The sequence below is a fragment of the Erpetoichthys calabaricus genome, chromosome 3 (assembly GCF_900747795.2).
Source record: "Erpetoichthys calabaricus chromosome 3, fErpCal1.3, whole genome shotgun sequence".
In the NCBI taxonomy this organism is placed as follows: Eukaryota; Metazoa; Chordata; class Cladistia; order Polypteriformes; family Polypteridae; genus Erpetoichthys; species Erpetoichthys calabaricus.
This window is the reverse complement of record NC_041396.2, coordinates 271,229,640-271,253,268: the sequence shown is the minus strand read 5'-3', so window position 1 is coordinate 271,253,268 and position 23,629 is coordinate 271,229,640. Positions and strand designations below refer to the sequence as shown.

The 23,629-nt window shown below is 41.6% G+C and overlaps 1 protein-coding gene across 6 annotated transcripts in view; it reads left to right on the top strand.

Moving 5' to 3' along the window:
- The window catches only part of LOC114648936 (disks large homolog 4), a 745,247-nt gene that overhangs the window by 372,291 nt on the left and 349,327 nt on the right, over positions 1-23,629 (top strand). Inside the window, exon 1 of one of the 6 annotated variants that reach the window (XM_028798286.2) lies at positions 6,862-6,993. The exons of the other annotated variants lie outside the window; for them this stretch is intronic. Coding sequence (XP_028654119.1) covers positions 6,877-6,993 — 117 coding nt within the window. The 5' untranslated portion in view covers positions 6,862-6,876. Of the gene's footprint in view, positions 1-6,861; positions 6,994-23,629 lie in introns of those variants that run through there. 6 annotated transcript variants of the gene reach the window in all.

The window sequence follows — 23,629 nt, the reverse complement described above, 5'->3', positions numbered from 1 at the left end:
CTTTTCAGGTTAGCTGGTCTCGTTTTGTGTCTCATTATTGTTTGGCTGCTCATTAAGGAAAAAGAAATACCTAAGGGGTCTGAGTCACATCAATTAAAACTAAGGCAAAACAAGTTAATCAGCAGCAAAAACAGCTCACTAATTAAGAAGATGATTAGAATGAAAACCTGCAGCCACTGCGGCCCACCAGGTCACCTCTGATCTAGACGTTTTTTATCCTGTTTCTCATCCAGCTTTGCTCCCGTCCAATATCACAGCCAGCCTTCTTTCCACGGATGGCGGGTTGTGCTGTTATGGCTAAGCACAAAACAAATTACAATAAAAGAAGATTAAATGAAGGGAATACAAAATACGCAAATCTAACATCTTTCATATATAATGCATGGCTTCGGTAATACAGCTGAAAGAGGAAAAACGCATCCTACAATCCAGTGGCACTGACACTGACAGCCTTCTCTGACTGCTTTGTCTTCAAAAAATAAAATAATGACTTTACAAATCCTCCAGCTTTTTATAAGCAAATACGTTAAAACTTTGTTTATGTTTCTAACTGCCTTTACCGTTTAAAAAGGGCATTCTGTCCTGGGCTAATTCTGTAATTATCTTCATCTGTTCTCTTTTCCTTATATCCTTAATTTAACATTAAATATATAAAAAGCACATTTGCTTATGCCATTATCTTCTTAATTACATTCCCCTGATTTGTTTCATAATTTTAGCCAAAGGTCACAAGCTTACTATTTAATTACTTTAAAAAGCATGTCTGTTAGTAGTTTGATATTTTAGAGCAGAAACCTTCAGTTGTGACACGTCTCAGATCATAAAGTTGGACCTCGCAAATGGAGCCCAGTCCTGCGCTTTGTTCAGATTCCTCCATCTTCCAGGTCAGCGAGCTCTTGCTTGACTTTTAACTGATCTGAAGGAATTGTCAGCAAATGGAAATGAAGAGATTACAGGACTGAAAATGTATGAAGACAATTAGTACAGTGGATAAAACTGTTACTTTAAAATACATTCTGCAATGTAATGAGAGAAAGGTTTTTGTTTTTCTTCTTCACACAAAGAAAGATAGAAACATGGAATAAATTACCAAAAAGTCAAATCTCGACTTGATCTAATTTTACACCCTCTAGGTGAATATAGGATGGGGGAGCTCGGTGAGCTGAAAAGCCCACTCTTGTCACAATTGTTCTAAAGCTGCAGTCTCCAAAGTTTATTTGTGAACCTTTGTCTTTCAGGCCTTGAGTATTGTCATCCATTTCTTTCCTGAATCAGTTCTTAGGTGGAGCCCTTGCTTGTGGGCCATGGTGGCTTGTTATCTTAACATCATCCGTCTCACTTTTCTAGGATGGGATTATATGGAGTCTTATACCGGTAATTTTCAACTGTGGTCAAAGCACCAGTTCACTTCCAGTCACACATGTGGACCCTCTCAGGTGAGCCATTTTAAAGGGAAGTGTAAAACTTAACAATGTGGCTTTGGAAGGTCTGATGACATTGGAGAAACACAATGTGGACGTAAGGAGAATGTGCAAAATTGACACAGCAGGTCATGTAGGTGCTGTGATTGTGCATGCCAAACGTCTCTGCCCATATCCTCCCTGATGATGATGATGATGATGATGATAATAATAATAAGTAACTTTTGTGTTTAAAGCCAGCCTTTGGCAGAATGATGCGTAAATAGGAGTTCAAGATGAAGGGTCACCATAAAAAAGAACTTAAAATTTTTAAAACACTGGATTTAATTCTAATGCAGAATTAAAGTCAAACTCCTAAACAAAAAATTAATACTGAAATAAAATTACCTAGAACGGCAAAAATATTTGTGCATATTTTCTTCATTCTCATAAAGCAAACAGCAACTCTTGAGAGTTCTACTGTAATATTCACAAACCATGGGAAAGGCGCTATATAAATAAAATAATGTAATAATAATAATACATTTTTTAAATAGCGCTTAAATGTATTATTATTATTATTATTAAATTAATTGGTCACGATCCCAACTGGTAACTGGTGTTACAGTTGTTCTCCGGCGGACATAAACTGACACTTGATTTGATCTCATTCAGTAGCGGTTTTCATTGGTATAACTTCGATCTATTTTACATCATTTTGTTTCTACAATCATTTTCTCTTTAAGGTTGTTTTTTGAAAAGCTTTAAGACTATACAGTACTTACTTGTGTGTACAGGGTGGTGTGCAGGCGATCTTTTGTGCAACGGTGATGACATTCGGCCGTCAAGCCTGTTCAGCTCAGTCTCTCCGGTAGCTCTATATCCAATCTAGCGCCTTTACAGTTTGCTCAAGGCTGTGTTTCTTGCCGTTTTGGTGGATTAAGTGTCCTTGCCTATAAATCTGAAGTTGGGGTTCAGATGTCTGATGGTCGGATAACAGGACCCTCCTCGCAGGTGCCAGTCTTAATCCTCGAAACATGAAGTAGCCACGAACTGGCTGGCGCTTCGGGAGCTGAAGATGGGAGACGTGGTCTGATTTTAGAATTGTGTAGCTCTGTGAAGTGCATCGAGTTAATATTCTACACTAGCCGTATTTAAATCAATTGTTATTTTATGCCTGAACACGCGATCGTTTAACTTTTATAGTATTCGCTATTCATTGTATTGTTAAATTGCAAGAAAGTACGCAACCTGGCGGCGAGCGTCAAATGTACTGTAGCTGCACGTGTTTTAATATGCATAAGTAACAGGGCTCTTATTTATATGAGTGATCAATTAAGAATTAAAGTGCTCGAGTGATTTGTAATGTTTTCCTTGTAGGCATTCCTAGCACAGGGTATGATTATTCCTACAGCGCAAATGCGCACCGTGAGGGATTATTTCAGGAGTCGGCTTAAACGTGATGTCAGGCAAGCGGCTCCAGAAATTTCATGCACAATTAGATTTTTCCAATTACTTTATTAGGTTTAATCCCGGCACCCCATTTAGGGTTCTCTAAACGTTTGCCCCCAATGTCATCGGGATAAACTCTGGCTTCCTTCATCCCACCTCGTGTTCAGTAAACGGATGAGGATTTTACAACGTCGAAGACTATCCACCTTGATTTTTATTCTATTAATAAAAAAGACAGGGTATAATGGTGAAACATGTACACGCGACTGTAAGTGAGAAAGTATGTGTTATGTGCGGGCATAGAAGATACCAAGACTTCATTTAATGTTAAAGGGGTTCTCATTGCACCTTTGGCTGGAATGTGTGTGCATAATAATTATAATAATAATAATACTTGTTATCCATCCATCCATCCATTTTCCAACCCGCTGAATCCAAACACAGGGTCACGGGGGTCTGCTGGAGCCAATCCCAGCCAACACAGGGCGCAAGGCAGGGAACCAATCCCGGGCAGGGCGCCAACCCACCGCAGGCCACACACACAAACACCCACACACCAAGCACACACTAGGGCCAATTTAGAATCGCCAATCGACCTAACCTGCATGTCTTTGGACTGTGGCAGGAAACCGGAGTGCCCGGAGGAAACCCACGCAGACACGGGGAGAACATGCAAACTCCAAATACTTGTTATGGTTATTATTATTAATTGTTATAACTACTGGGAAGAAGCCAAACCTTTTATTTCTGTCATACATATGTACAGTACGTGCTTAGCGCTGCAGAGGCTGCCAGTCCATTTCACACTCGCAAAAATCCTAGTTCTCAGATAAAACTTTCCTGGGTTGTGTGGTTCCTTGTATAACCGTTTATACTTTGAAAGGGTTCTTAATTTGTGGACAAAACAGAACTCTTTAATGTATAGTCATATACCTAGCAGGATACAACCGATCAAGACAACCTGAACTCAGCCTGTGTTACTGTTTGCACCAAGAGTCCTTATAAAGTTAGAAACAAATTGGTATTTCACAAATCTATTTATAGTTATTTATGGAGTCTGTTATGGATCTAAGTAAAGGGTTCTTTAGGGAACAAAAAAATGTTTCCTCCATGGCATTGCTCTGAAGAACCTTTATTTTTCAGAGTGTACAGGGCACACTCTTACACACATACATCTACCAATTCGGACTCGGTGATTAACCTAACAGCCTAACCTGCTCGTGTTTAGTGATAAAAGTCCTTGGCAAACACACAGACAACGACAGATTACAGGAAGGTGCATCAGTGAGGCGGCAGAGTCAATGCACTGCGCCACCATGCTGCTTCTTCACAGCCACATTCAAAACCCCAAGGCAAAATGAGTGAAGTGAAACCTTCAGCCACCGAGCTTTAAATGAAAGACAATCAGGGGAAGCCGCAAAGAAAGATGTCTATGAGATCAAATCAAGAGCACACAGTATAACAGCGTGTATGAAGGACTTGTGTGTTAACGTGTGAATGGACTAAACAGATGGTGGAGCTTCACTATCTGGACGGGAAGACTAAAAAGCTTCAGACTGAAGCCTTGGCAGAATTGTAGGGACATCAGAAATCGTACACTGACTGATGAGGACGGCAGGGTGGCATAGATGATAAAGCTGTCATCCACGCGTCGTTTGGGAGCGAGCAGGGTATTCTCTTCGACTCCGTGATTCAGTACTTTGTGTTAGACTCCAATGAACTTTGTACGAAGAAGTGTGAAGAACCAGCGGAATGAAAAATTGAGCTGAGTTAGCTAGCAATGTGTGATCGCTAATCAGATAAGTAAATGCAGAACGGCACAGTCCGTTAAAGACTGGTTATCAAAGCGGGCATGAATCGATTGTGGGGCAGCAGAGCCGTGGCACTCGTGGGTGCCCTCCGTGTGAATCTGTCAATGCCGTGTCTGCACGTTCTCTCCGAGTTTCTCTTCGGTGTCTCTCCCACCAAGACGATGTGCAGGTGGACTCAAAGGACATTTGAGTGCGGTAGTGTGTGTGTGAATGGCCCCTAGGCCTACTATGCACTGCTGTCCAGGGCTGGTTCTTAGCTTGCACCCAGGATGGCCGGTAGGTTCAATTTACACCTTTTGTTCAGAATTACTGTTAAATAACCTCTTGAATTAGGATTGGACAGATGCGTCTAATTTCATTTTGCTATTCTATCATTTGCATCGTTTAGTTTACTTGTGAGTACACATAATTTTGAATGATAAGGTACGTTGAGGTGCCAACCCACACCCGATTTCTTCCATGGACCACCCTCGATGAACACATCAGACAGGTTATGTATCATATTGTATTATCTTGTAATTGTATTTTACAGATCGTTTTCTTCCAACACCTCTCACTCTAACTTTGCGTGAAAATAAAAATAAAAAGGCGGCAGAGTGGTTCTTCATATAAAGAACTATTTTTGGTTTCCAAAGACCCATCCGCATGAAGCTTCCAGAAAAAACTTTTACGTATTTAGACCCGTAACAGACTCCATAAATAGACAGTAACAGATTTATGAAACACCAATGAGGTCTTGATTTTAAAAGTATTTCTTTTAAAAGAAAATCCAAATATAAGTTTTCCCGAACGGTTCCTGCTAGTAGCCTGTTATACATGAATTATTTCTGTTTTGTCCACATGTAAGAAACGTTTTCAAAAACCAAAGAGTCGGTTTCATTGGCAAAAAATACTTTCCAGAATGAAAAGCTTCTTTGTCAAGCAGTTGGTCTTATGACGAGGTACATGGCGCTATATGGTTTATTACTGGGTCGTGCCATAGAAACCATTTCTTGGCAAAGCACCATTTAATTCTGGAAAGGATTCTTTGCATATCAAGTTGAGTTTTGTGCTTTGAAAAACTTCCTGACATGTAAAAAAAATGAATGTATGGCAGGCTGCAGGACACTAACAAATTAAGCAAACGTGTTATTAACCTTTGTTACTGGATGTGTGCAGCGAGAGTCCTTTTCACATCATGACTGACTAGTACTTCACAAATCTGTTATCATCTATTCATCGGTTGTTCACTGTATGAAGACTGTTACAGATCCAAATAAATAAAAGTTCTTTCTGACATCTTTGTGCAGTTGGGTGTTTTGGGAAGCAAAAATAGTTCGCTCTGAAGAAATGCCCTGGCCCCTTTATTTTTAAGGGTGCAGCCCCAGTATTTTAAGAGTGCTGCTGCGCTGCCAGACATTGGACCTTTTCTGGTGCCGGCCATATTACTGTTACACGGACCCATTTATCAAGTTACATTTTCTTTTCTCCATTTAAATCCCCATTGCTTGTCACTTTATTCCCCAAATGACTATTTAATGAACTGATATATTTCAACCAAATACTTTTTTCGTTCTGATTTTTTAATATTTAACGATTCTGAATTTTCCTTTTTGCGCTATAAAACAATTTGGAAATGATACGCTCTACTCAAGGCGATATATACAATAAAGTTTGATTAACTGATGTTCGAGCCTTACCGTCAATAATCTAGATTCTTTCCACTTTCCAAACAATGCTATTTGCTTGACTGTTGTGTATAAAGTGGTCCGGTGTAAGTAAATGTGGGTATACTTGTTAAGAGCCCGGTTTCCTATCCAGAAATTGTGCCCATTACTACTGGAACTGGTTCTACATTCTAAATTCTGCGCATTTCATTTTATGTTTTAAAAATGGATTGCAATTTAGTCCTATGCGAGTTTGTAAGTCCTGTGTGCAATATTTCTGTGCGCTCCTCTTGTGCGGTGTACGGTAGATTATGGAGCCGTAGTAAGAGAGCATCGGGGCTGATTGGCTGTGGGACTCCTAAGTCCGACTGGGCGCGAGTGCGCGCCTCGTAACTGACGGGTGCGAGCGAAAAAGAGCCAGGCTGTGGAAAAGTGTAAGGAGATAAAAGGACAGAACAAGCGGGGACTGAGGGGGTACTCTGAACCTCAGCTTCTCAGCAGCCAATCGGATTTTGTGCCGGTGTTTCCTTTTTGTTTATTTTTTTTTTCTTTTACACGTCTCTTTCTATGGGGCTAAGTGTGATGTCACCCCCTTTCAAAAATATAAAGTGCTTCTCGCCGGTTATGTGCCAGTGTAAGGTTGTCTGCAGTAACCGGACCCTGTCATTGATGTTCGGATGCAAGGTAAGTAAAGACATTTTTTAGCAGTTTCAGATAGACGAACTCCCTTCTGTAGATTGGAATAATGGGGTTGGCAGACGACCCGTTATTGCCTTTGTTACGGTTTAGGGGATGGTCAGAAAAAACAGTTGGTCGCGATTGTTTCTACCGAAGCTAATTGCAGTGATTCGCGGGCTGGGGATGCGCAGCAAACTCGCCTTTCGGTGACTTCGCTGGAGGCGCCTGCAGTACGCGCAGCTGCCCAGTAAAGCGAACCGGATGCGATCTGGCATTCAGTGGGCGACTGCGCCAGGTAAAGACGTGACAAATGTACGCACGCAGGACGTGACCGGCCGAACCTGGGATGAGCCGTCAGAGGCAGCCAGTTTCATACGAGACCTGCAAGAAGTAAAGCCAAATAGCCGCTTGGGATTAAATAAGCTGCAAAGCGAGTGTGGGAGATGCAGGTTTGGAAGGTACCAGGAGGGAAACTGGTGGACTGCTGTAAACCAGTCATTTACAATTGCAAGGACGCGAGGATAGCAGTTTATCCCAGTATCAACGGTGGCAAAGCAATAACTAAACCTAGACGGGACAACCGTACATTTGCATGTGCGCCCCCCTGAGTTATTAGAACTGAATGATTTCAAGCCAGTATTTCAACTAATAACATGTTTCTGGACTGTCAAAGGAGCGGTTTGGAATATATAAATAATCGATTCATTTCCAAAATCGTTATTATAATATAATATAATATAATATAATGACTATCTTAAAACAGAAGGCAAGGTTAAAAAATATTAAGCTTAATCATTTCCAATAAATTGTTCCCAGGCAGCATGACGTAAAACACGACTTCAAGCATCACTTCAAAGAAACGCAGCCATGAAACAATGCCTGGCCGTGATTGCCGTCTTTTCTTTCAGTAGACTTGATAGCAGGAAATATAAACAAACTACAGGGGCTCCTCATATTGGACCCTAATATTTTCTGTGGTGCCTCTTTACCCCTACTCGGCCATATCTTGTAGCGCACACCCATCCGTTCCCTTTTTATTCCCTCTTGAATATGTGAAGTATGTACGTTGTGATTTTAAAAGTAGGAGTTGAACATCTGAGCTGCGATGTATTTTGTATCTCAATACTGAAACTCCATGCGTTATTTCTGCACACCCAAGCATATCTGTGCCCTTTTGGTGCGTACAGTAAATCTCAAGTAAGCATATATCAAACACTTGAAACAAAGGAATTGTGCTGCATCAGCAAACATCCAGAAAATGAGACATTTAGGCTGAGTTTTCCAAACCTTATCTTCCTTTTTCTGGGCGTACAGTTGTTAACTTTTTCAGCGCTTTATTGTTTTAGTGCCCATTCATTTGCTTGTCTTCTTTACCTATAATCATTTCATATTTTCACAGTTTTTCTTTTCATGTGTTACATTTAATTATTTCGAGTGATTTACAAATCACTTTCAGTGATGTCAGCACTAGCAGGTGACGTCACTCACTCAGGGTCACACAGTTGTTAGACCTGAACCAGCAGCTTTGCTTCACCAATCTAAATAAATAAAAGTCCATTGTCCATCCATTCATTTCCTAAGCCATACATTACAGTGCTTAGTAAAATCTTGATGCTTTACAGCCCAGTGCTTTAACCACGTGCCGTCATTAATTTCTTTATTTAGCTGAGACCTTTATTGAAAGCCACTTTCAAACTACACCATGTTCTGCTCTTCCAATGTCTGGTACATTATTTGTCTGTTTCTTTAAATGGTGCGCCGGCAGGTAAATGGAGTCAGTCAGGATCACAATGCACATCTGCATCCTTGTGCGATGTAATCCAGCAATTTAGCCACTAAGCCACACTGCCTGTTTCTAATGTAGTCAGGAAGTTGTATATCTGAAATTTTTCTGGACCTAACGCCAGTGTTTCATTATCCCAACAAGATGATTAAAACAGTGGATAATTAGAAAATTGTGCAGATTTGTGTTCAACCTCTCCATTAGCGTACAACGCTGTTGCAGAAAAATGAGCATGAAATTGATCAGAGATTAATTAGATGGCTTCTTATGTATTCTTCTAATGAGAGACCCATTGATTAGTGCTGCAGCCTCACAGTTCTGGAGACGCGGGTTCGAATACCGGCCCAGAAACTGTCAGTGTGCAGAGTGCTGATTGTCTCTCTCTTGTCTGTGTGTCGCGGCCTCCATTCAGCGTAATGTGGTCAGTCGGCCTCATCTCATCCGGGTGGTCCATGCTGCTGGTATAGTCCGGAAATGACATAAACAGCTACAGACTAAACATGAAGATTCTTCTAAAGAATCAAAACATGGTAATGTTTTAAAAAATTAATTTCCGATCTTTAAAGGAATACACAATTCAAACAAAAAAAAAAAAATTATATGTTACTTACCCCTTGTAGTTTGTAGTAGTGGGTGAGAAAAAAGTTTAATGTCATGTTTTCATGAAGAATGGAAATAACAAAATTTCTGGTAGAACAGGAAAGTGTGGTGAGCAGTGTTGGACAACAGCAAACAATGCCAAGACTGTCCATGAAGAAATCTGCCATTACTTGGGTCACATGATCCACATGTCAGGTCACCCAGTCATGTGTCCCAAACCTGTGTATTTTTACTAAAATATCATTAAATGAGTGACTCTCGTGAACTAACATTTCCATTTACTTATTTGGCTGATGCCTTTATCCAAGGCGACTTACAGCATTTATGATACCATTGGTTACATTTCTTTGGGTTTTCCACTTGAAGCACAGGCAGGTCAGATGCCACAAACCATTAGGATTTGAACCCACAACCTCAGGGTTTGAAATCCAAAGCCTTAACCACTACACCACACTGTCTAACATGGACTAATGAACTAACATGGAACGCACTTAGCCGCGCTCAGGTATTTGAATTGTATTCCCACCTCCCGTCTCTACATTTCTATTCATGTCCACACCCGGAGCCCCTTGGGATTATTCAGCAGCAGGCTGGGAAACTGCATAGGTGGTTTGACCTTCTGCTTGTGGAAGTATTTCAGATACGCACAAGTCTCAGGTATATTCTCTTCCTGATATTGTCTTCACTCGCTTTTGTTTAACCTTTAATCTTTAGCTGTATTCAACTCTCAGTGAATTTTGCACTGCCGACATCTTGTGAAGCACAGTGTTAGCCGATTAATAAGCTGCTACCGGGCAGGACTTGTGACCAATGAATGAGCTATGGAGGCAGGTCATCAATTCAAATGCTCGCATGCATCTAAGTGCTTCTCATTCAGTTTCCGGAAGTGACTTATTTAACAATATTTTAGTAAAATACACATGGTTGGAATGTCGTGAGTCTACAGCTGGATGGCTTGATGTGTGGATTATGAGACATGAGTACCGTGAGATTCTTTTCATGGATTTTTGTGAGTGTTTGCTGTTGTCTTTCACCAGCATGTCCTCTCTGTGACACACTAACACAGAGGACTTTCAGCAAACGAATCATTCGCAGAAGTGTGTCAAAAAATGCTATGGAGACTCCTTTATACCAACAGCAATATACCTCCATAATGCCTCACTGGGACTGGGACACCCAAGTGAGAGCTTTTCTTGCTTTTTGATTTTCTTGCTTTTGAGTCATTCTGTTGTGTGTTCAGACCAAAGTGTATGTGCATATTTATTTATTTACTTATCTACCTATTTATGTATTTATTTATTTAAGGAGCTACTGTAAAATGCCAAATTTCCCCCTGGGGACAAATAAAGTTCTATCAATCAATCAATCAATTGGTCAGCATAGACTTATGTTCTGTCAGAAGATATTTTAGCTCCATTCTGCATGATAACATGAGATTAAAAGTTTTTCTCAACCATCACTACAAAGTATATGGGATGAATAACATATAAAAATGTCATTTTCGGTAGAGTTTTCCTTGAACAACTTCAGAAGCTTTGCAGCAGCTTTAGGACAGGTCAACTAGAAAACCCCTTCACACCGCAAAACTGTTGTGGTGTATCACTAAGTCAGAAAACAATTCAGTGGTACAAATACCTCTTGTTTGGCGGCATGGTGGCGCAGTGGTAGGTTTAGGTTTAGGTTTAGGTTTATTTGTCATATATAGGTTAACACAGGGTCAACATACAATGAAATGTGTATGACGAGAAAAACAAGTCACTCAGCCTAGATCCAATAAAGCTAAAAAAAAGATTACAAGTTAAAAATAGACAAGCCATATAAAATAAAATGTGTATGTTTTAAAAGAAGTCATAGAGCAATATAAGTTGAATGAGCAGCAACTACAAATGACAGTTATTGCACAGATAATGTTTTATAAGTACAGATGCATATTCCATAAAGTGCAGATGCATGTTCCAGTCAGTATTCTGAGTGTGTGCAGGTACAGTTTGTGTGTAAGTATGTAGATGTAATGCAATGTAGATGTAATGTAAGTGTATGTAAGTGTTCAGGTGTTGCTGTTGAGGAGTCGAATGGCCTGGTGGTAAAAGCTGTTCTTAAGTCTTGTAGTCCGAGCAGCCAGACTCCTGTATCATCTGCCAGACGGTAACAAGGAGAACAGCTGGCGTGCTGGATGGCTGTGGTCCTTTATGATGCTGCTTGTCTTACGCAAGCACCGATGGAGGTAAATGTCTTCAATGGCAGGAAGACTCTTGCCCGTGATGTGCTCTGCTGCCTTCACCACTCTCTGTAGTGATTTCCGGCTGCTGGCAGAGCAGCTCCCATACCAGACGGTAATGCAGCCCGTTGGCAGACTCTCGACCACACTCCTGTAAAAGTTTGAGGTGATGTTGGCATTCATGCCAAACTTCCTCAGCCTCCTCAGGAAGTAGAGCCGCTGGCGAGCTTTCTTGACCACAGTGTCTATGTGAAGGGTCCACGAGAGATCCTTGGTGATGTTTACTCCGAGGAACTTGAAGCTGTTAACCCTTTCAACTTATATGCCACTGATGTAGATGGCCTGGTGTTCCCTGCCTTGTTGTTTTCGATAGTCCACAATCATCTCCTTGGTTTTGCTGACGTTAAGAGACAAGTTGTTATCTAGGCACCAATTACTCAATGCCAGCACCTCCTCTCTGTAGGCCGTCTCATCGTTGTCAGTGATAAGGCCTATGATGGTTGTGTCGTCTGCAAACTTGATGATGGTGTTTGTGCCGTGTTTTGCAACACAGTCATGGGTGAACAAGGAATACAAGAGGGGGCTAAGCACTCAGCCCTGCGGCGCTCCTGTGTTTAAAATGAGTGATGAGGACGTGTGTTTGCCGACTCTCACCACTTGGGGCCTGTTTGTGAGGAAAGAGAAAATCCATCTGCAGATGGTCGTCCCCAACCCAAGGTCGTCAAGCTTCAAGACGAGTTTTGAGGGGATGATGGTGTTGAATGCCGAGCTGTAATCTATGAACAGCATTCTTACATATGTATTTCCTCTTTCCAGGTGGGTGAGGACATGTTTATTGGTAGCGCTGCTGCCTCGCAGTTAGGAGACCCGGGTTCACTTCCCGGGTCCTCCATGTGTAGAGTTTGCATGTTCTCCCCATGTCTGCGTGGGTTTCCTCCCACAGTCCAAAGACATGCAGGTTAGGTGCATTGGCGATCCTAAATTGTCCCTAGTGTGTGCTTGGTGTGTGGGTGTGTGTATGTGTGTGCCCTGCGGTGGGCTGGCGCCCTGCCTGGGGTTTGTTTCCTGCCTTGTGCCCTGTGTTGGCTGGGATTGGCTCCAGCAGACCCCCGTGGCCCTGTAGTTAGGATATAGCAGGTTGGATAATGGATGGATGGAAATACCTCTTGTTTCAATCTATCATCTGTCTGGCTGTTTTGTATTTAGCGCCTTCTCCCATAAAGTGCTTTAGAGTACAAGACCGTATGTGTTAGTGCTGCTGTAGTCAACAGGACAACACAGCAAGAAGAGAGACTGAAGTGTCACTCGTTGAAGCAAACAACATCAGTTTTAAAATGCAATTGGCAAGATGTCGGGTCCATAGCCTGGGACAAAGAAGATTCACAGATTGAAACAAAGTGGAGGATGAGTTGTGGAGGGTGCCAGTCAACAGTACATATACAGGGAACCTGGCTGCGATGTGGCTGATACTTTGGCCAGTAAACCTTGAGACTGCCAGTTTAATACCTACTGCGGTCTTCCCATGAGATTCTGAGGGAATCGTTTCACCTACCTGTGCCCTGGGGACTTCTGGACTGCAAGTCAGTTTGAGTCAAATCTAAATGTGTAAACACAAAGGGAAACGGCGCAAGTGAGAAGGTCAAAGCCTTAGCGGTCCTACCTGCAGGACTGAGGAGGTTGTGTCAAAAGCTGGGGGATCATAAGTACCATTCTGGTACTCTGATTGAAAGTGAGAGGGAGACGTGGTAAAGCAGACCTCAGATGGCAGAGGAAAGCCCCCCTTTCACAGTCAGATACCCACTTACTCACTTGAGACTGTGGAGTTCTCCTTTTGCTAAGACACACCTGTTCTGGTTTCTGTGTGGAGTGAGAGTCAGAGTTCATGTCCTGGGAGACCAGTGAGTGTGGTGAACAATGCACAATGGGATGAATGTCCATGCAAAAAGAACCTATTACAATGGTATGCCATGCTGACGTCTGAAGACAATAATGGTGAACTTCAGCAGACAGGTTCATGGAGGCATCTGCTAAGGCTTTACACCTTGTAGATGGGTCAAGTATCCAATATGCACTTGCCAACTAGTCCTTGAGGTGGCCAGCTACAGCCATCACCCTGATCAAGCACATTGTGGAGGGTCTTAACATAGGGTACACTTGTGAGCTGACATACGTTTCAGTGGCTTTATTTTGCTATTCATGTTATAAATCATGACCTCCTAATAATGAGTTCAGTCCATATTTGAACATTTTAGACTTATTTTTCTAGTTGTGTGTAATTTCTATCATTCTAACAGTGACTTCATCCATCTATCCGTTCATCCATTATCCAACCCGCTACTGTATATCCTAACTACAGGGTCACGGGGGTCTGCTGGAGCCAATCCCAGCCAACACAGGGCTCAAGGCAGGAAACAAACCCTGGGCAGCGCGCCAGCCCACCGCAGCAGTGACTTCATTATGGTGCCATTTCTGTAGCAATCACGGCTACAGAAATGTTGTTTGTAGCAACGGTACTCATTACTAGTCACGTGACATGGATGTCATGTGACAGTTGGTCTTATTGCATCCCACTGATTGAGGATGGTGGTGCAGAGTGGAGAGCATCCAAGCTTTTGGATTCACAATAAAGTCAACATCAAACATTATTGATAGGACAATATCATTTTAAGTATGACTTTGGTTTAGTGTTTCATGTTTCAACTGTCAAATCAATCTTTCCATTTTTGTTTTGGTTGTCTGTCCCCTGCTCACTTTAAGACTAAGATTATTTCTACTTTAGTTTTGTTTCTTTCATCTCCTGGTCATTTCCTCCATCATGTGTTCCCAAAAGCTTTCTTTTCTTACGAGGTGTCCATAATAGAATGGACGGCTGGTTTGGTTCTCATAGCCCTGCCTTCCTTTGTGTGGCTCAGCTCTAAGCTCTGACTAAGATGTCTCCTCATGTTGTAGCTGACCTGAATTCTTGGAGTACTTTTTAAACACTGGCCAATCTGATTTAACACATGGATGCTAGAGTGAAGTCATTGAAGTTCCACTACCAAAGGAGGTTCTGCCTTTGCTGTTTTGTCTACATAGGACAGCTAAAGTGGACAGTCCACTGGTCATGATCCTTGCTCGATTTCCCCTAGTGTTCTTCAGCACTAACTGAAAAGTAAGAAGTTATGTCTGCTGCTACTATAACCCCAAATTACTGTGCACCCCTGTGATATTTCTGCCAATGAGCAGGTACCCTCTAAAACACACGTAGCTATGATCTCTCTCTCAAAAACGTCAAACATTACTCTTTACTAATCTGTAGATGATAATGTCTGCTGAACAAACAGGTATCACTAGCTAAGCGGAAGCAAGGTACGCTACAATATGTGGTGAGAGGTAGAACGACTTGAACGGAGGCTGGCGCATGAGTGTGGAAGGCCCCGCCTGGCTCCCCTCAGCCCACAGTGTCTCTCTTGGATTTGCACAAATAAATCAGTACCGCAAGCAAACTATGATTCTTGGCGCGATGAGAGAAGTCACAAAATCAACCGGAATGTTCAAGCAAATTAGAGAAAACAACAACAACAACAACAGCATTTATTTCTATAGCACATTTTCATACAAATGATGCAGCTAAAAGTGCTTTACATGATGAAGAAAAGAGAAAAAAGACAAAGTAAGAATTAAAATAAGACAACACTAATTAACATAGAATAAGAGTAAGGTCTGATGGCCAGGGAGGAGAAAAAAAACACAAAAAAACTCCGGACGGCTGGAGAACCCGATCTAAATCCATTAAGTAGTTCTCTTGTGAAACATTGACAGACATAGAGACACATGTCGGATTTTGTATACAGTTAGGTCCATAAATATTTGGCCAGAGGCAACTTTTTTCTAATTTTGGTTCTGTACATTACCACAATGAATTTTAAATGAAACAACTCAGATGCAGTTGAAGTGCAGACTTTCAACTTTAATTCAGTGGGGTGAACAAAATAATTGCATAAAAATGTGAGGCAACTGAAGCATTTTTTTAACACAATCCCTTCATTTCAGGGGCTCTAAAGTAATTGGATAAATTAAATAACTGGAAATAAAATGTTCATTTCTAATACTTGGTTGAAAACCCTTTGCTGGCAATGACAGCCTGAAGTCTTGAACTCATGGACATCACCAGATGCTGGGTTTCCTCCTTTTTAATGCTCTGCCAGGCCTTTACTGCAGCGGCTTTCACTTGCTGTTTGTTTGTGGGCCTTTCTGTCCCAAGTTTAGTCTTCAACAAGTGAAATGCATGCTCAATTGGGTTAAGATCAGGTGACTGACTTGGCCATTCAAGAATTTTCCACTTCTTTGCTTTAATAAACTCCTGGGTTGCTTTGGCTGTATGATTTGGGTCATTGTCCATCTGTATCATGAAACGCCGCCCAATCAATTTGACTGCATTTAGCTGGATTTGAGCAGAAGTATGTCTCTGAACATCTCAGAATTCATTCGGCTGCTTCTGTCCTGTGTCACATCATCAATAAACACAAGTGTCCCAGTGCCACTGGCAGCCATGCACGCCCAAGCCATCACACTGCCTCCACCGTGTTTTACAGATGATGTGGTATGCTTTGGATAATGAGCTGTTCCATGCCTTCTCCATAGTTTCTTCTTGCCATCATTCTGGTAGAGGTTGATCTTGGTTTCATCTGTCCAAAGAATGTTTTTCCACAACTGTGCTGGCTTTTTTAGATGTTCTTTAGAAAAGTCCAATCTAGCCTTTCTATTCTTGAGGCTTATTAGTGGCTTGCACCTTGCAGTGCACCCTCTGTATTTACTTTCATGCAGTCTTCTCTTTATGGTGGACTTGGACATCGATACGCCTACCCCCTGGAGAGTGTTGTTCACTTGGTTGGTTGTTGTGAAGGGGTTTCTCTTCACCATGGAAATGATTTTGCGATCATCCACCACTGTTGTCTTCCGTGGACGTCCAGGGCTTTTTGCGTTGCTGAGTTCACCAGTGCTTGCTTTCTTTCTCAGGATGTACCAAACTATAGATTTTGCCACTCGTAATATTGTAGCAATTTCTCGGATGGGTTTTTTCTGTTTTCGCAGCTTAAGGATGGCTTCTTTCACCTGCATGGAGAGCTCCTTTGACCGCATGTTGTCTGTTCACAGCAAAATCTTCCACATGCAAGCACCACACCTCAAATCAACTCCAGGCCTTTTATCTGCTTACTTGATAATAACATAACGACGGACTTGCCCACACCTGCCCATGAAATAGCCTTTGAGTCAATTGTCCAATTACTTTTGAGCCCCTGAAATGAAGGGATTGTGTTAAAAAAATGCTTTAGTTGCCTCACATTTTTATGCAATCGTTTTGTTCACCCCACTGAATTAAAGCTGAAAGTCTGCATTTCAACTGCATCTGAGTTGTTTCATTTAAAATTCATTGTGGTAATGTACAGAACCAAAATTAGAAAAAAGTTGCCTCTGTCCAAATATTTATGGACCTAACTGTAGATATAGATCGGAAGTGGAAAAGGAATTGGATTGGCAGCTGTAAAGATATTTCGCACTTCAGATTGGACGCTGCTTAAATGGAAACCTGATATCTGGCTTGTCTGATTTTTGTGAATATTCCATTCTTTGCTGCATTAAATTAATGGCACTTTAGCTTCTGCACACCACAGCAATGAAAAACTTTGACGGTGGTGGACATGAACATCGTTATTTCTCACTAAAACACTGATAGTAAACCTCCTATACATCCCAGTATAGGGACCTGCTGTGCTAATCTCACGTTTTTTGCACATCATATCTTGACACCTTTTCTGAACTATTATTTTCACTTTAAGCCCACCATATTTTTTCTATGAGACTAGTGCCAGCTGCCAGCCATGGAGTAAAAGGCCTGATTTACTTGGGCGTAAGAAGAGCAAAGTAAAGCAAAGACGTGCAGGTTTGGTGATTTGCCAATTCCAAATTGAGTGTGGGTGGGTGCATCAGTGGGCCCTCCTGTGGACTGGTGTCCTGTGTGTGCCCAGTGCTCACCCTGAATTGGATTAAACAGGAGTGAGAGTACTTTGTTACGTTGTGCACATTCACTTAGCACCACCAGGATGGTGCTTTCCAGAGCTCATAACAGGACCTGGCAAGGCTTTAGTAAAGCCCAACTAAGCCCAGCTCGGTGTGACTTGAGAGCGCCTTCGGTGACAACAAACGGAAATATAATCTTAGCAGTACAAAACAAGATCTGTCTACTGGGTGTGATGTCTTTGAGCAATGACTGAATGTTGGGAGTGCTGGTCAGTGTTTGCCACCATGTGATAGTGGACTTGACTGGCTTATCCAGGTTCCCATTGAAGACACCATCACATAAGAAAAAAGCCTGGGCCCGTCACCTTATATATGCTCTTGTAGAGATACAAGAGCTCACGGGATATGGCAGAAGAGTTGCTTGAAACATTGGACACCATTAAGCCATCATGAAACTGAGTGACTTCACGAGGTCCATGCGTTCTTTCCTGGCTTGTGCTTTTTTGTTTTTGCTGTAATTAAATTAAGTTGTACTCCCTGTCTGTTATGGTAAATGTTTGTAGATTGAAAGATAAGTCAGAGCTTACTGAAACTAGATACTCATTAACAAATGGAAAATGCGTCATCAGATGATAACTTCAGCATGTGTCTTGTGTGACTGGAGTATTCTGGTAAACAGTACAGCTATATATCAAAAGCGTTTTGTTCTCAAACATAACCTCGCATTCAAAGTGTATCTTGGTAACATTTGAAGCCATGGCCTGTGTGAAGACTGTCACAATAGCAGAATACGGTGATGTGGTTTGCTACCCAAAAAGCAAGAAGCCATACCTAAGACACACCATGTAAATGTCAATGAAACAGAATAACCATTCTGTCTGAGAAATGAGTAAGGCACAGGTTTTAAAATATACATTGTGAATGAATAAAGCATATTTAATTGAAATCCTCATTGTAACAGCCCACGATTATGCAACGATCTTCCAGTCAATGCCAGCCTTTCACTGATGTTTATTCCTGTTGTGCGCTTTCAACTCCCAGGATGATCCATTAGTAACAAGTGTGGATTGCATACACAAGACCGTTAGAATGGATTGAATAGACAGATGAGTTTCAATAAAAGACAGAAAATAGAATGATGATAGCATTAAAATTATTCAGCTTATGAGGTAGAATTGTGTTAATGAGCAGGAAATAACATACCATAATACTCTCAGACCCAATAGATTCAATTGAAGGTCCCAGGGGCCGCAGCCTATTCTGGCCGCACCTGACTCAAGGTGCCAGTCCATCGTAGTGCCCACACACAGACTCAATCGCCAAGTTACCTGACACGGATGTCAATGGGGTGTGACTGGATGGTCCATGCAGACGCAGGGAGAACATGAAAACTGCCCACCGACAACTGTAAGGATCTGTTGACTTTAACAAGTTCATTTGATTTATTTTAGCAAGGGGGAAGTGAATGGAATTTTGAGGGTAGTTCAAAGGCAAATATTTAAATAGACGATTTTGGGTTGTTTACCAAAGATTATTGTCCTGCTAAGAAGAGGACGGGTAAAACTTTACTAAGTAAACTGGGAAATACGTGGAGAGACAAGAATAAGAGTCAAGGACAGGGATAGGGGTCAAACCAAACTAAACTTGCGAGAAGCAAAAATAGTAAATAGAATTTCTGGAATTTAATTTACAAGATTTTTCTTTTTTATCTGCAGATCAGCTAGAGAAAGGAACCTTCAGCCTTTTATGCTGTCATGCCAATTACCCGCAGGTCACAACCTAGGAAGCCTATAAACGTGGGAAGCGGCGTTACCGACATTTACACAAAACAGCGGCCAAGACGTTAGAAAAAAATGTAATCAATACTGAGTCACCTGAAACCTGATCGTGACAATTATAAAGCCAAAGCCAAAACACCAAACCAAAGTCATGCCATGTCATTGTTTAACTGGCTTAATCCAGACCAGGGTCATAGCATTGGGCACAAGGCAGGAACAAACCCTGGACAGGGCACCAGCCATCACAGGGCAGAGACACACACACACACACACGCACCCACATCCACACCAGGGCCAACTCACCTAACCGGCATGTCTTTGAACAGTGGGAAGAAACCAGAGCACCCGGAGGAAATAGCTAAGCCAAAGTTCAAAGTTTTTAAAAATGAAAACCAAGCAAAGCCATACAATGATATGCTTTTGATGACTGTTCACGGTCTTTCATTTCGTATTAGGAAGGTCTGGATATGAGTGTACACACGCCACCATCTTTTATAGGGGCAGTGCAACGATGGCACAAGTTGCAAGCCATATAGCTAGCAATGGGATTGTTGCTGTAAACCAAGTGGCAGTATGTCTGTAGATTAGAGCGCAGAATGGAAAAATGGCAATAAATGTTGTTGCAAAAAATAGTGATAAAAAACAACAGAAATAACAGTAATTAAAAATGATTAAAAAAAAACTCAGGCTGCCAGTAAACATGTACCAGGCAACAGCAGTCATGTGTGGGCTTGAAACCTGGGATCCTCAAGGTGGCAGCACTAATTACTGCACCACACACCACACACCACCCCGACACCCCATAATCAACTGAAGATAATCTAAATGCAGATTTAGCAGGAACTGAAAATATGAAGGCAGTTATCAATGACAGACCTCTCAATTCATCAACCACCAAGCCTTAATGATCTCCATGAGCTGACCAACAGTGTGTTAAGGACACATTAGTAAGGTGAGGGTCCGGAGGAGGTTTAGAGAAGATAAAGAGCATGAGATGGAGTGTAGTTCGAGCCAAAGCACAAAGGAGGATCACAGCCAAACAGCATGCAGAAAGTCTCAAAGTAAATTCTTTGTGGAAGTGCCTTTTAGTGCACTGTGGGTATAAGTTTAAGGTGTGAAAGCTGTAGAAGCCATTTCTACACATCTTGTATATAAACGTCTACGCATGGAAGTGTGTGTGTCTGTCCGGCCCGGAAGTGAGAGGTGGAGTCGGGGTAAGGGCTGCACCTCCGAGGATACACAAGCGAGTCCAGCACGTCGGCAAAGCAAAACCTCCGAAGAAAGAGTCACTTGCTTAGCCTCTACTACAGAAGTGAAGGGAGCACGTCGGCAAAACGAATCCTCCTAAGAGAGAGATGCCCAGAGTAGTTCCTTTCAATTATCTGACAATTCTACATTTCAATTTTTCTCGGGACGATTTCAATAGTTTCTAGGACCCTCGGCTTTTTACAGCACGGCCTTACACAGCTAGTCATTTATAAGTATCTGATGATTTTGATTATGTTATCAGTATTTATCATTATTTCCCTGATGCTATCATTTTGTTTTTTGCATTTTGATCACGGCCATTGTCACTTTATGCATTTTTTTAGTTGGCCATGGCCATGTTGTTGTTGGTGACAGCTCTCAGTCGCTAACACGTGGTGGCTGGCTATGCCACCCATAATCTTGAAATGGCAGTGCACAGTAACCGACATCAGAGTTTCTGAATAATTCTAAGAATTTTAAAATCAATTTGTGGTGTTCTGACTGTTTGTGTTTTCTTAATGTGTCATTTCTGGCTTGCATTTTTCATTTGTGATATTTTTCCGGCTTCTGACCCCTGCCTGTTATTGACTTTCTTTATCTCTCATCTGCTGCTCCTTACTGCTCTTATCTGTCATGGCAGAACACCGCTACACTTTAAAAGTGGAAAAAGAAAGAGTAACTAAATCCAAAGTAAGGATGGCTGGAGATGCATGCCACCCTCTTCTAGAACAGTGATGTCACACGCAGAGCCAATGCCAGTCCCATGGTAGCAATGGGGCACCATCATTTAAAATGGTGCCATCCACCAATATGTGACATAACAATTAGTGTGTGTACAAATAGATAAAAATATACTTGCAAATACATATTGTATACTGGGAGAGGCTGCAGCTTCCCCGCCATCATTACTCATCCCTTTTAGTCTTCAGGTCTTTTGGATTTCCTTGGGAAGGAAAAATAATGCACATTATAAGAATGACCTGACATTATAGAGTTACAACTCTAACAAGTCGTGAAATTAAATAAGATCTGTTATTGGCATGGATTGTTTTTTTATTAAGCAGCTGGGTTGTAGCAAAAATCTGCCCTACAGTACCAACATTGGTCACCATTGTACTACACAGACAAGACAATTAAGTTGACTTCACTTAACAAGATGGTGCTGGGTCACCAAACATAATGATAAAATAAATGACATTAAAAACAGTCCACAGAAATTGTTCAAAAAACATCTTGGTGGATTATGACACAGTGGTCCTCAACTGCCCAAACTAGCAAATGCCGGAGGAAATACATTAATAGAAAACCATAATGACAAAAGAATTCTTGTTTAGTGAGTAGCATCCCCAGCTGAATGTCTAGTAATATTTGAGACATTCCTATGTAATTTCCGTATTGATTTCTGCATTTAGATTTGTGATGTTCACTTAATTAAGGCAATGCAACTCCTTGTGCCAGCAACATTAAGTGTAAGAGGCCTGGCCTCTTCATCATGTCGTGCAGACTCATTCAAGGGTCGGTGTTTGTTCCCCTGAGTTCAAGTCGGGAATCGAGCAGCAGTCTACCAGAGGGCACGATTGCCCACATACCAACACTTACTTGCACAGGTTCAGTTTAAAATGATGCTACTATCTAGGGTGTGGTTTGATGGATTCAGACCACCCAAAAATGATTTCTGTAGAACACACAATACATAGGAATTCAAAAAAGACAAATGTTAAAGGGGACACAGAGAGCCACCATGAGAATGGCCAGCCGTGAAACATAGAATTCCCTATTTGTGTAAACCTGTGGCTTCACCAGTTCAAACCAGCAGTCAGTGGGAACTCAAGTTGAGATCGCATGTGTGGTTTTTCTCCTTGCCACAGAGTGGTGACTGGTGAGTCACCCGAGCAGGAGTTGTTGTCTGCACAGTCTCTCTAATCTCCTTCAGAGTTCTCATAGTTCTCTTGGTGGCCTCCCTCACCAGTCTTCTTCTTGTATGTATTTTTTTGGGTGGCCTGCTCTGTGTAGATTTCCAGCTGTGCCATACTCTTTCCATTTCTCAATGACTGATTTTACTGGACTCCAAGGAGCTGTCACTGGCTTGAATATTTTCTTGTCTCCATCCCCTCACTTGTGCTTTTCAATCATAGAGATACTTAGAGTGTTCCTTTGTCTTTGTTCTTTAGGTTAGTCCGCCATTGTGACTCACGACAAGTCGGCCCTTTGACACACTGGTGTGTTTAGACTACAATCAGCTGAAACTCCAGAGAGCTGACCTCCATTGGAATAAACCTGTGACTTTCTAAACTAAATTGGCTCCCTAAGTGATGACTTAAGTGTGTGTCGTATTAAATAATTAAAGATCAATTATTAAGTGTTTCACAATTGAAATTATTTCAGACCACTATGTAGAGTTCTTCTTTTTTTCATTTCAACATTAAAGAGTCTTTTTCTGCTGATAAGTGTCAAAATATCCAAATTAAATCCAATGTGGCTCAATTTTTTTATAACAGAGGTCTCCAGCTCCAGTCCTGGAGGGCCACAGTGGCTACAGGCTGTTATTCAAACCCTGTTCTTCATTAGTGACCTGTTTTTGTTGCTAGTTAACTTCTTTTAAATTAATTTTAATTGACGTGCTCTTGAAGACTCGGACCCCCTTAATTGTTTCATTCCATTCTTAATTAACAGCCAAACAAATACAAAATGAGCCCAAACATGACCAGCCAATTGTGTCCATCATGCAATATCTGAAAATAAAGAAAGATGAAGGTCTCGAGAATGTTGAACTGCTCAGGTCCCCAAAACATTTGAACAGTGTGATCTTAGAAAAGTGAAAATGAACAGTTTCAGAAATGTCTGCTCTTGCACAACAAGCCATGAGATTAAAGAATGGGTTTAATTAACAACAAGAATCGGCGCCTAATTAAGCAACTGGTTGGAGTGAACTTGGTTGGAGTTTGAGGCCCTGACTTAGTTGGTCTTCTGTTGGCTCCCTCGCTTTGCATTTCATTTCTGTTTGGGTGCCATTTA